Source organism: Hibiscus syriacus, unplaced genomic scaffold (assembly GCF_006381635.1).
Source record: "Hibiscus syriacus cultivar Baekdansim isolate YM2019G1 unplaced genomic scaffold, ASM638163v2 tig00003507_pilon, whole genome shotgun sequence".
In the NCBI taxonomy this organism is placed as follows: domain Eukaryota; kingdom Viridiplantae; phylum Streptophyta; class Magnoliopsida; order Malvales; family Malvaceae; genus Hibiscus; species Hibiscus syriacus.
In genome coordinates, this window is record NW_024061975.1 from 118,004 (window position 1) to 131,174 (window position 13,171).

Below are 13,171 nucleotides of genomic sequence, written 5' to 3' on the forward strand. Positions count from 1 at the left end.
CTCTTGAAATGAATAAGAAATGAAAACTAATTGAATGAAGAAAAAGAAGAGTGGGTGAGATATTATAGGGAGTTTGGTTACGTGAAATTATATAAAAAGAGGGGGAAAGTTTTCAACTTCAACAAAATGGGTAAACTACACTTTTGGGTCCTTCACCTATTAACTCACTTTAAAACTATCTCTTAGCTTTAACTCTTGGGCCTACCTTAGGCCCAACACCTATATAACTTGGTCTAGCTATCTTGGAAGGTCTAATTGGCTTAACTTAAAGTTCTTGGGTTGACCCAAACTACTAACCCAGGTTTTGGGGTATTATATAAGCTCCTCACTTTAAATTTTCTAACAAATCCACTAATTTGTTCTTTCTTTTTCAATGATAAAGAGATAACCTTTACAAACTCCCTATCTTTTCAAAGGCTTAGCTAGAACCAAACCCCGTTTACAAAGGAAAAGAATTATAAACAAGAAAACCTTTAAAAAGTAAGGTATTTACAAATTAAAGCTCAGAAAAACACAAATATTTACAAGAGAATGAGAAATAAAGAATGAAAAGCTTTTCTCATGTGTTTGATTTCTAGGATAGGTGTTGTGTAACATTCTCCAAGTGTCCTCAACTTGTTTTTATATAGTAGAATGAGTTACTAGTCGTTTCTAGCCGTTTGGGAGGTTTAAAGTCATTGGAAGACTTTTTTCACACAGTTTCAAAACTCTTCGAAAGAGCCGTTGAAAAAATATGATCGTTGGACTCAAAGTATCAAAAATTTAATGAAAGTTTCAAAACTCTTGAGGTAGTAAACTTTTCAGGAAACTGTCTTGGAAAGTTTCGAATCTCTTGTAGAAGTTTCGAAACTTCTGGTTAAAATACTCATTTTAAGGTTTTTATTGGACTTTGAATTATTTTGATGAAAACTTTGAATAAATTCAATTTAGTCCAAAAATATTTTGCCCATATTTGTTATATCAAAATATTAGTTCTACAATCTCCCCCTTTTTATATAACAAAACCTTTGAAAAATAGTTTTTGGCAAAAGCTCCCCCTTATCAAAACATTTAATGAAAAAGAAAAATATTTTAGAAAATATTAAAGCTCCTCCTTTTTCATTATTGAGATTGAATTTTTCAAACCTATATCTCCCCCTTTTTGTTATATCAAAAATAATTCAAACTTTAGGTTCAAAAATAACAATAAAGAGTAAGTAGAGAAACTTAGAATTAAAATTATTTGAAAAATCAAAATTTTCCCTCAATAGATGCATTCCAAAAAAATATTTCACTTTAAAAGTTTGACACTTAAAAGGCATTAAATTTCAACAAAGATGAACAAACAAGTTAGTGGCACAATAAATTCAATATATCCAAGTCTAATATACTTTATGCAGTATCAATTGTTGTATCTAAGTACATGTGCATAAAGTTATCCAAAAAAATTATGCATTTGAAAAATTGATATCAATTGTTAGAGAGCGATCATTTACAAAAAAAAATACATGCATAAACATTTAAATTAAGATCAAAAATTAAAATTTATAAAAACAAAGCATTGAAACCAATTTTGACAAAAAATCATTATGATGAACAAACATTTATGAAAAATAATTAAAATTTTAGAAAATGTTCATCACAATACTTTTTTAATCATACATGAGATGGAAAACATTAAATCATTTAAAATCAAAATGCATGCATGCTTAAACCAAATGAGGAACCAATTATGCAAGATAATCAAAATAAGCTTAGAGATTACCCATTCAATATCAAGTGTGGATAGAACATTTGAATATCTTCACTTTCATCATCATTGCTCTCACATACCTACAAGAGACATTCAATTAGATTTGGTATCCAAATTGCTTTCGATTCTTGTCTAATTTTAAAATGTTTTCCTTTCTTTAAAGGATAAACATGTTCCATGTGACCATGATAATGACAATGTGAACATTATGTCATTATGAAATTATATGAATTATTTAAAATGATTTCCTTTTCTTTTGTTAAGCATTCAAGCTTAACTTTTAAATCAAAGCTTTCTTTTTCAAAATTTTCAATTTTTACTTTTGAAAGCTCTAAATCATTTTTCAAAATTTCATTTTGTTTTTCAAAATCAAATTTTGCTTTCAAAAGAAAATCGTTTTCAACTTTAAATTTTGAAATCATTTTCTTATATTTGGAGTTCATTGTCTCAAATTCCAAAAATAATTCATTGTATGCATCTTGTAATTCATTAAAAGAATATTAATCAGATTCATTAAAGTTAGAAGATACCTTGGGCTCCTCAAGAGCCATCAAGCACACTACCTTTGGTGATTATTCTTTCTTGTCTCCATGAAGTTCTTCGAGCTAATTCCAAAGCTCCTTGGCATTTGAACAAAAAAAACACCTTCATAGACATCGAGACCAAATGCACAAAACAACATGTGCATGGCCTTGACATTTTGTTGGGCGTTCTTTCGTTCTTGGTTACTCCATTCCTTAGTCTTCTTCATTGGAAAAGAGTAGTTGTTCTCGATCATATCCCATGCATCAAGATCGTTTGATTGGATGAATAGTTTCATTAATTTCTTCCAATGATGGTAGTTAGTTCCATTGAAGTATGGAGGCTTGTCGATCAGATGAGAGTCTTCAATGTGGAACGAGCCGAAGGTGAAAGCCATAGTCTCGGTTGTGTCAAAAATGGATAGAGCTTCTTTAAGGATCGTCTCAAGGTTGATAGATCTTCTAATGAGTCAAGTTTTGATACCAAATATTAGGCTCAATGAAGCTTGTTCGATCAACCGAAATATGCTAATAGAGTGTGAATTGGCTTTTTGAAGTTTATGGAGTAAGGAGTATAAAAATAGGAAAATTTACACAATGATTTATAGTGGTTCAACTCCCTCAATGAAGTCTACATCTACTACCTAAGCTCCTCACTTAAGATTTTTCAACAAATTCACTAATTTATTCTTTCTTTTTCAAGGATAAAGAGATAACTTTTACAAACTCCCTAGCTTTTCAAATGCTTAGCTAGAACCAAAACCCCTTTTACAAAGAAAAAGATTTGTAAACAAGAAAACCTCTAAAAAGGAAGGTGTTTACAAATTAAAGCTCACAAAAACACAAATATTTACAAGGGAAAGAGAAATAGAGAAGGAAAAGTTTTTCTCTTGTGTTTGATTGCTTGGATAGGTGTTGTGTAACATTCTTCAAGTGTCATCAACTTGTTTTTATATGTTGGAATGAGTTACTAGCCGTTTCTAGTCGTTTGGGAAGGTTTGAAGCCGTTAGAAGATTTTCTGCACACAAATTTTCGAAACTTTGGGAAAGTTTCGACTCTTCGAAAGAGTCATTGGAAAAATATGACCGTTAGACCCAAAGTATTTAAACTTATGAAAGTTTTGAAACTCTTGTGATAGTTTCGAAACTATTGGAAATTATCAAAACTTTTCGAGAAACTGTCTTGGAAAGTTTCAAAACTCTGTTTCGAAACTCTTGTAGAAGTTTTGAAATTTCTAGTCAAAGTACTCATTTTAAGGTTTTGACTGGACTTTAAATTATTTTGATGAAAACTTTGAATAAATTCGATTTACTCCAAAAACATTTTGCTCTTATTTATTATGTCAAAATATTAGTTATACAACAAATAATACCCAATTTGATGCCACAGATACATTCTTTAATTATCAAAACCTTGTATTTTTCTTATATGAATACCAAAAACTCAATCTTATTTATGTTAAAAATTTCAATTATGACTGTTGGAACTCGTCACGCTAGTGTGACAGGGTTCCACTTACACTATCCGTTGGAATCTGCCCTTACATAATATTAGAAATTTTATATTCAAGCAAATTCATCATGCCAACGTGATGAGTTTCACTTTTTTTCTTTCATAAATTTATTTTTTTAATAAAAAATATTAATTATTTCATAAAAGTTAATATATTTTAATTCAAATCATCATGTCCATATAATGGATTCTCTAAAATATAATAAACAATTCAAACCTACAGAGCTTAGATTGAGTCCATTTAAAATTAATTTCCAAGTAAACTCGTCATATGAATATAACTAACTTACTTTACAGTATAGCATTTGGAGTAAATTCTAAAATAAATATCAAATTAGTTTATTGGACCAAATAAATAATTCGATTGAATTATTGGCCCAATTTTACCAATAGGTAGGATAATATTAAAGGCAAGGTGATTGAAAAAGGGACGTATGAAGTGGGAGCCACCACGCATGTGCCCTTTCCTCTTATATCTAGGTGTAAGCGTTTGATATAGTCTAATCAACTTGAGTCAAAAATATTATTTAAATTGAAGAATATTATTTTACAACTCAAAATTAGATTAAAACTTTTTCAAGTCGATTCAAATCAAATTTTTGAGTTTGTGTTTAAATTTAATTATCAATATTTATAATATTATGATATTACTTTATCTATATATATATCAATCCATTTTTATGTGATTTTTGATAATAAAAAATACATGAATATTTTTTATATATGATATTCATGTATAATAATTGAATGACTATACTCAAACATGAAAATTTATCTACTAATAAGTAAAAGTTTTGAATTATTCGAATTATATTTAAATTTAAAAAAAATTCGAATCGAATTTATAAAATTATAATTCAAAATCATTTCGAATTAAATTTTTTCAAATTTAGTTGAGGCAAAAAAATCAATTTTTTAAATAGAGAATTCTGCTGACCCTACCTGTCTCCACCGGCTGCTGCCGCTCAATGATTAGCACTCTGCTCCTACTCCTAAACCCATCTCCTCTATGTAAATACTAGATCAGTTTTCAATTAAATTTTTTTGCTTCTCTTTTAACACCACACACCTTCGAGTACTGCAAGCAATCTTCTCAGCTCCAAAGGGGGGAAATTCTAAGTTAGACTCAAATAGAAATACTATATACTTGTCGCATGTCAAATTCAGACTCTGCTGCTACAAACGGAGCAGTAATGGATGCCCAGAGACAACAAGCGCCGACCAACGGTTCCCTTCCCGTCGAGAAACATCCTTCCAAGGACCGCCACAGCAAAGTCGACGGTCGTGGCCGAAGAATCAGGATGCCCATCATCTGCGCCGCTCGTGTTTTTCAGTTGACTCGCGAGTTGGGTCACAAATCCGACGGTCAGACCATTGAGTGGCTGTTGCGCCAAGCTGAACCTTCCATAATAGCCGCTACGGGTACGGGGACGACTCCGGCCAGCTCCTCCACCGTGTCGGTTTCCGTCCGCGGAGGGGCTAATTCAACTTCTCTGTCGTCGACTGCTTCTCCGTCGTCATTGCACCATAAACCTTTGTTGGGTCCCACCCCTTTTCTACTAGGGAAACGTGTCAGGTCCGACGACGATAAAGCCGGGAAGGACGAATCCGGAGGGGCCACGGTGGGACCGGGCCTTGGGCCTATCGTGGGGCCCGCGGGGACACTCACGGGTGCGTTCTGGGCTGTTCCAGCGAGGCCTGATTTTGGTCAAATATGGAGCTTCGCGCCCCCGCATCCTACGGAGATGGTGGTACAGGCGGCTGCTCAGCAACCAGCTGCAGCTGCGTTTTTCGTTCAGCAACAGCAAGCGATGGGTGAAGCGTCGGCTGCTAGGGTTGGAAATTACCTTCCCGGCAATCTGAATTTGTTAGCCTCACTGTCGGGTGCTCCGGGAGGTTCTGCTCAAAGAGACGATGATCCTCGTTGAATTTCGGCGGGCCGTTTTACCGTTGTTCTTGGAGTATATATTTAAATGAATACATAGATTCTATAAATATTTGTGTACCTTGTTGTTTTCATGTGTGTGGATGTGGAGGATCATTTTTAGCTCGAATTTTAGGGGTTGGGGAATAGGGTTTTGAGGGTTTAGGGTTTGCTAAGATGATACTATGCTTGGCTTGATGTTGTGGATATATGGTCTCCCTAATTTGCTGAAGTTCCATTTTGTTTTCGCTTAAGGTGTTACAGGAATCATCAGTTCTTTGCTTCCACCTGGCGTTGCCAAGTGTTGAAAATTATGGTCAAGTTCGTAGCTCATAATATGCCACGGATGTGGTTTGTTCTGGCTCTCACATCCGCTTTCAGTATTTGTGTTTGACAGCATGATCTCAAAGGAGACTGCCGTGTGAAAGATTTGGTTCCTTTCTGTAAGAACTTTATTTTGGAAAAAACTGTGTTCTTAGCCGTTTCTTAGATTTATCAGCGTGCGAATAATGTGTCCTTCGTGTATTGTGAATAAAACCCATTATGTTCTTCTCAACTTTAGTTTCTTTTGCACATTATCACTATTATTATCATCTACTTCTCTATGTAAGAGTGATGTTGGTTTTGGTACTGATTATTTGTGCAATTCGATGTCTGGTTCATGGCTTGCATGTCAATTAACAGTAATACTACTAGGAATGACACACTCGTTTCTGAAATTTTGGTGTCCCGGGACGAATTTGAAAATGTGGCCTCTAATAACAAATAGTAAAAAAATTAAGTGCATAAAAATTTATCTAAAACTCCCTTTTGTAATTGTACTAATTTTTGTGTAAGTAACATTATACCATAAAAATATGAAGCAAAAAATGTAGAATGATAGCATCTAAATCTTGTCGTTAAAATTTTACCCCACTTTTAAATAAATTAATCGACGATATAATATACTTTTACCTACATTTCATAATTAACAAAAGTAAAAAATCAAAAATATAATTGACAACTACAAACTATAAACATAATAAAAAAGTCAGAATATACATAAATAAAATTAAAACACAATCATAAATTAATAAATTATATTTAACTTAGTTTGAGTGGCTTTTAACCTTTATATCTTAATTGATAACCACATTCAAATTCAAATACAAAAAACATCAAAAGAGAATTATCAACTTTTAGAAAATATTATCCAAACAAAATAATAATTTTTTTTGATCGTACGACCCATTTTATAAACAAAAGAGAACAACCACTGAACATAAATATGGTTTACTGATTACATCAAGAGCATAGGAAAACTAAGAGGATAATCATTAATAATGACTCTATTAAATAAAACAAAAATTGAAATAATATTCACTTTTAAAATTTTATTTTTGGGTTATTTTTACGGTTGTAATTTTTAATCTTTGTGTTGTTTTATTAATGGATGATCAGCACTATTATTAAAAAATAAGTCTAGGCATTAATTTTTTATAATTTAAAATAAAATAAAGAAAATTAGTCTTAATTGTTTGATTGGGGCCTCGACAGGAAAAAAGAAATTAATTTTAACCTTGGTTGGGACCCTCGATAGGAAACAGAAAAATTAATTTTAACCTTTGTTGGAGGCCTCAACAGGAAAAATATGAAAATTAATTTTACTTTGATAGGGTCTCTGGGCAGGTGCCCCTCCTGACGAGGCCCAGATACGGGTGTGGGAATGAGCATGAACTGCTGAAACTAGAAGCATATTCATGGACTGACTCGACTGAGTCATCGTATGATTTGAAATCGATTGCTTGTGAAAAAGAGCCAAGGAAGAAGGTGACCGCATTGCTGCCTTCCGAAAGAAGTTTGAGGTTTTTTCCTGGAAAAGAAAATGGGGACTTGAAAATTGATAGCGTACATTGTTTGGAGGGGAAGAAAAAAAAAATCAGTGAAGGCAGCAATAAACAAAGCAAAATATTGGTGAAGAGATAATGAGTACAAAAGCCATTAATAATTGTACCTTTGTTTCTATTAAACAATTGCAGGCAGGTCCCAATAATTGATTGGAGGGTCCCTTTCCATTGGGGATTAAATAAAAAACTTGGGGATTGTGTTGTGATGTCATTGGACCATCTAAAATCCCAATCCCCAGAATCTTCATGGCCATTTAGATTTTAAACAGAGGAAAATTTGGTTGGGACCACCATATCCTCTCATTCATGGGGTTTGGACAGATCATTTGGCCATTGAAGTAGAGCACATGCAAGTGGAACAACAAATGCTTTTGCAAATCATTTCAGACTTTGGTGGTTGTTCCAAATCTTCTTATGGCGTTTTTGGCTCCTTTTATGGGAGCATTTTTACCCGTGTATTTTATGTATATAATACCGTAGGAAATGGGAGTTTATGGCCCATGAACAGTGAATAGATACTGCTGAAACTGATTAATTGCACTTCAACAGTCAATAATTGAGGGTAAAATGTTAATGGTTGAAATACAATCATCTGTTCAGCCCGCTCCCTCTGTATGGACGGTAGGATAACTTCTAGCTGAAACAGTTAGGCATAATATAAAAAATTAGTCCTAATATTTATCAAAATGGTTATTTTTACCCATTTTCTTCTTTTAGATCATTTTTACTTATAATATTTTTTTAGGGTAAAAATGCATTTAATATATGATTAAATAGTCACATTGGATTTTATTCTTTTTTTAAAAGAATTTTGACTCTCAATATTTCATTTTAGACTAACAATGTCCTTATTTTATAACGCTAACAGTTTGTTAATTAATAATTTCCATTTATATCTCAAAATAAAATGTTAGGGGGTTAAAACTACTTTAAAGTAAAGAATATGAGTCAAAATAACTATTTAATTAAATATTATGGACATTTGTTGACATTATGCCAGACAATTAAACTTTTATGGTGATTGATGGTTTGATTTTTCCAACTCCTCCACATGAATACCTGTGAAGGGATTCATGTGCTTAATGAATTGAACAATTCGATTAAAATTTGATCAATGTTCGATTTGGATTGATTAGATTCAAACTCAAGTTTTACTACATACTTTATCGAGTTGAGTACGGTCATTCGCAAGTAGTTTGTTATTTTTTATATTTTTTTAACAATTACCTTAAAAATCATCCCATTCACAAAAATCTGAATAATTATTATTAATTTACTAATAGATAATAAAAAGATGTTAAATTACTAATTAATAATTACTATTAATTTATGAATCTATTTATTTTCTAATAAACAATAAAATTTATTAAATTATTAATTTACTACATCCATAAATCAAACACTAATTATCATACTAAAAAATTTGGTGAGCTTAACAAGCAATGAATCAAACAATAATTTTTTTTAGAGAGAACAAGCCTAGTAAAATTTTAACGAGTTTAACGAGAAACGAGTCGAGTTAAACCATAGAATATTTTGACGAGTACGAATCAAATATTGTCTAATTCGGGATCGACTCGCTCGATAAATACCACTAAAAGAGATGTGTCTTGTGAAAAAGTTTGTGGTATGGAACATCTTCAGGTTCAAACTAACTGTGCACAAACTGCTAAACTCATCTGTGATCCTCACTTACTTATAGCCCTTTCATCATTAGTTCCAACAATTTCCAAGATGTAAGTAAAATGTTGGATAACTGTGAAATTAATATGGTGGCAGATGTAATTGTCAAGTCAATTAACTTTTTAAAATTTTCAATTGATTTACGTATGGTGAGATTTCTGTAGTAGTTTTTTTTTATCATATTAATATCAATGTATCTGATCCTTTTTATTTTTTGTTAGAGGCCAATCGCCTAAACTAATTCTTCATTCCGGATCATCATTGCTTCCCCCAGGGAGTTCCCATGCATGCTTGGTTAACCCGTCAGCAACCCTACTCCCATTTCTTTTAATACCCTTTATTTCTTTTCCTATTAGAAAAGGAAAAAATTATATATAGAAACTGATTCTCCAGCTTTTTTTTAGTACGAGATAATTATAAAGTAGATGTTCGGAAGACAATAAACAAACACTTACATATGTCGTACTCAAATCTGAGACATCTAAGAATAATAACCATCTCTTAATCACTAAGATCGTTTGGCTCGTATCTCCGGTATTGTGTTAGGTAAGAGGATGGAATAATGGCCTAAGTAGGAATTGCTTTGAAGGCAGCAGCAAGTTCACAGTTATCAGGTTTCTCAACCTGCATGTCATAAGAGTTTTGCATTACAATTTACAAACGAGAGTATGAAGATTAGCCAAAGAAGTTATGCGAAGGCCTTTAGAATATCCAGCAAAAGGGGATGTTGGCGGTTAGGATCGAATCCTCAATTTCTGTTCTGCTTTATAATTTTCTTGTTTCTGTGACGATCTCTGTGTTTTGTGCCAGTTTACTACAGCTATTTGGTTCCAAGTTCCAACATATTTTTAAGTTAGTGGCAATAATGGGGAAGAAAAGAAAACAAGCAAAAAATTAAAAATTAAAAGTGCCTCCATGCAGGATCGAACTACAGACCTTCAGTTTACAAGACTGACGCTCTACCACTGAGCTATAGGGGCTTCTGCGATCCTTGATACCATATTAAAGTTTAAAACGTTTTAGTAGTGCTCGGTTTTTCGTAATAGAAATCTATTTATGCTCACGTCCCTGTACTCTTTGCATATTTAAATTTTCTTATATTAAAACTTTGTTCTTTTATTATTATTTTAGTTTGATAATTATAATATTTTAAATTTAAATTATTTCTCATTTGAAACAACTGTTGATATGGACATTATATACATGGTAGAAAGTGAATACATAGATGGACGTATCAAATTTAAGATTCAAAGTTCTTCGATGTTGTTTAGATAAATAGAATGAAAGTTAATATTTTAACTAATAAGAGTACTTGATTTTTTAATTAAATAAAAATATAATAAATTCATAATATCTTACGTGAAAATCATCAAAGAACACAAATTAAGTATGTGATTATAAGAAAATGATTAAAAAGCTTAATCAAACGGTGATTTTCCCGAAAAATCATCCTAGCCCCCTTTATTTCCCTGTCAAACACCATTCAGACTATATTTTCTGATCTAACACCTTTTGCAGAAATACGTGCCCTAGCACCGTTTTTTACGCTGATCAGGCGCCAAGTAGGGTAAGGCGCGCCCCTGCAACGCGTCTTGTTAAACGTGTAAAAAACTCAGGTGCTAGTTTGTAAATAATTGTAAATTGGTGTCTAATATATAATTAATTTATGTTAGCGTGATATTTGTGTAAAAACGCCAACTTTATCTATTTATTTTTTGTGATATTATTTTTAACAACAGTTAATAATGTTTATTGTCTTTTAAAATTAATTGTTTAAAAATATTAAAATAAAATTTTAATTACAGTTGAGAGATCAAATGAATTATTATTCACTTTTTTTAAAAATAAATAAAAATACAATAAAAATGAATAAAATTCAATAAAAATATAATGTGAAGCTAAAAAATATCATATCTTTATTTAAAATATTCTTTCTAATATTAATTTTAAAAAATATAAAATAAATATTAAAAATGAATAAACATTATTAATTATTGTTAAAAAATAATAATTAATGAATAATAATTCATTTGATCCATCAATTGTAATTAAAAGTTTATTTTAATCTTTTTTATATTTTTAAACAATTAATTTTAAAATACTCTATTCTCAAGACCTAAATTCAAGTTTATGATTGTTAAACAGTCGTAGGTGTGGAAAGCTACAGGATCAAATGAAAATTTGATCGTACAAAGTCAATAACTCAAAATTGTCTAACTGCTGTCTAAATATCAGCTCAATTGTACCACGAATAAACATCCGATCAAAGAGTTGATCTTTTCTGCCCAATCTTCACAAAAACTGTTTTGTCTCATCATTTTCTCCCGCGTATGAGCTCATTTCTTTTTATAACTTTCATGCAAAAGAATATACATATTGTGTAATTTCATGCAAAAATCAAAATTTGTCGAGTTATAAAATAATTTGCAAAAGAATATTTAAAAGTATTTTAAAATATGAATAATTTTATAAAAGTTTTATAACTATTATTTCTTTTACAAAATGATGATGATGATAATAAACATTTTATAATTTAAAAAATTATAAATTTCATATATTTTTTTAAAAAAATATTGAATTTTAAAATTAATTATTTAAAAATATAAAAAAATATTAAAATAAACTTTTAATTACAATTGACTTTTGCAATAAAAGTCACTCTACTTTTGATTTTTTTGTGTGCACGTGGACAACTATATTTAACAAAAAAGAATTGAAAAAGAAAAGAGCTCATACGCATTAAATTGTTTTAGTTTTACATTATATTTTTATTGAATTTTATTTATTTTTAATTCATTTTTATTGTATTTTTATTTATTTTTTAAAAAAGTAAACAATAATTTATTTAATCTCTCAATTGTAATTAAAAGTTTATTTTAATATTTTTAAACAATTAATTTTAAATGTCAATAAATATTATTAACTATTGTTAAAAATAATATCACAAAAAATAAATAGATAAAGTTGACGTTTTTACACAAATATCACTCTAATAGAAATTAATTACATATTAGGCATTAGTTTAAAAATATTTACAAAACTAACACCTGTTTTTTATACATTTAACAAGACGCGTTATAGGGGTGCGCCTTACCCCACATGGCGTAAAGTGCGGTGTAGGGGACGTCTTTCTACAAAGGGTGTTAAATAAAAAAAATATAGTCTGAACGGTGTCTGACATGAAAAATAAAAGAAAGTTAGGATGATTTTTCGAAAAAATCACCTAATCAAACACTTACGAAAAATAGAAAATACAAACAAATATCATAAATAACGGTGAAAGTATCTTTTTTTGGTACAAAGGATTGAAAAATGACACCGTTGTTCTGCTTACAATTTTAGGGTTTCATCTCCTCGCTTATATGCTTCTATCAGATGTCTTACTTTAGGCGGCGGGTCCTTTAACATTCTCGTGCCTCTCTCATCCTTCAAAGCTAGTTTAGCCAAACAGTCAGCACAGTTATTGACTTCTCCCCATACAAACGTAATTTTGTTTATCACTTCATCTTTCATCAGGTTTCTACACTCATTCACGATGATGTTTTGCTGCAGATCGTTTCCCTCCGACGCTTGCCCTTTAATAATTTTGATCACTTCTTCGGCGTCTGATTCGATTCTTAAGGGTATGTTTGGTTCACGAAATGTAAGATTACCAATGTGAATAAAAGATTATCAGGGAATAGGATTACTGTGAATATTGTATTTTATGTTTGGTTGATTTAACAGGAATGTAAGATTATCGTGTTTGGTTAAAGGAATAAAAGATTATTAGAATGTATATTTGACAAAATTATCCTTATTATATATTTATTTTTTTAATAAGTTGAAAAATATTTATATACTTCCTTTAAAAAATTTAAATTCATAAAATTTATATAATTTTTTTACAAAATTTAAAATATAAAAAGGTTT

At 30.7% G+C, this 13,171-nt stretch overlaps 1 protein-coding gene and 1 non-coding gene across 2 annotated transcripts; one reads left to right on the forward strand and one right to left on the reverse strand.

The window, feature by feature from the left end:
• Positions 1–4,753: 4,753 nt before the first annotated feature.
• Positions 4,754–6,242, forward strand: LOC120178559 (transcription factor TCP21-like). Its single transcript, XM_039184378.1, has one exon. The coding sequence runs from the start codon at positions 4,921–4,923 to the stop codon at positions 5,692–5,694; it is 774 nt and encodes a 257-aa protein (XP_039040309.1). The 5' UTR covers positions 4,754–4,920; the 3' UTR covers positions 5,695–6,242.
• Positions 6,243–10,167: 3,925 nt separating this feature from the next.
• Positions 10,168–10,239, reverse strand: TRNAT-UGU. The gene has a single exon. It is a non-coding gene; the product is annotated as a tRNA-Thr (tRNA).
• Positions 10,240–13,171: the final 2,932 nt, after the last annotated feature.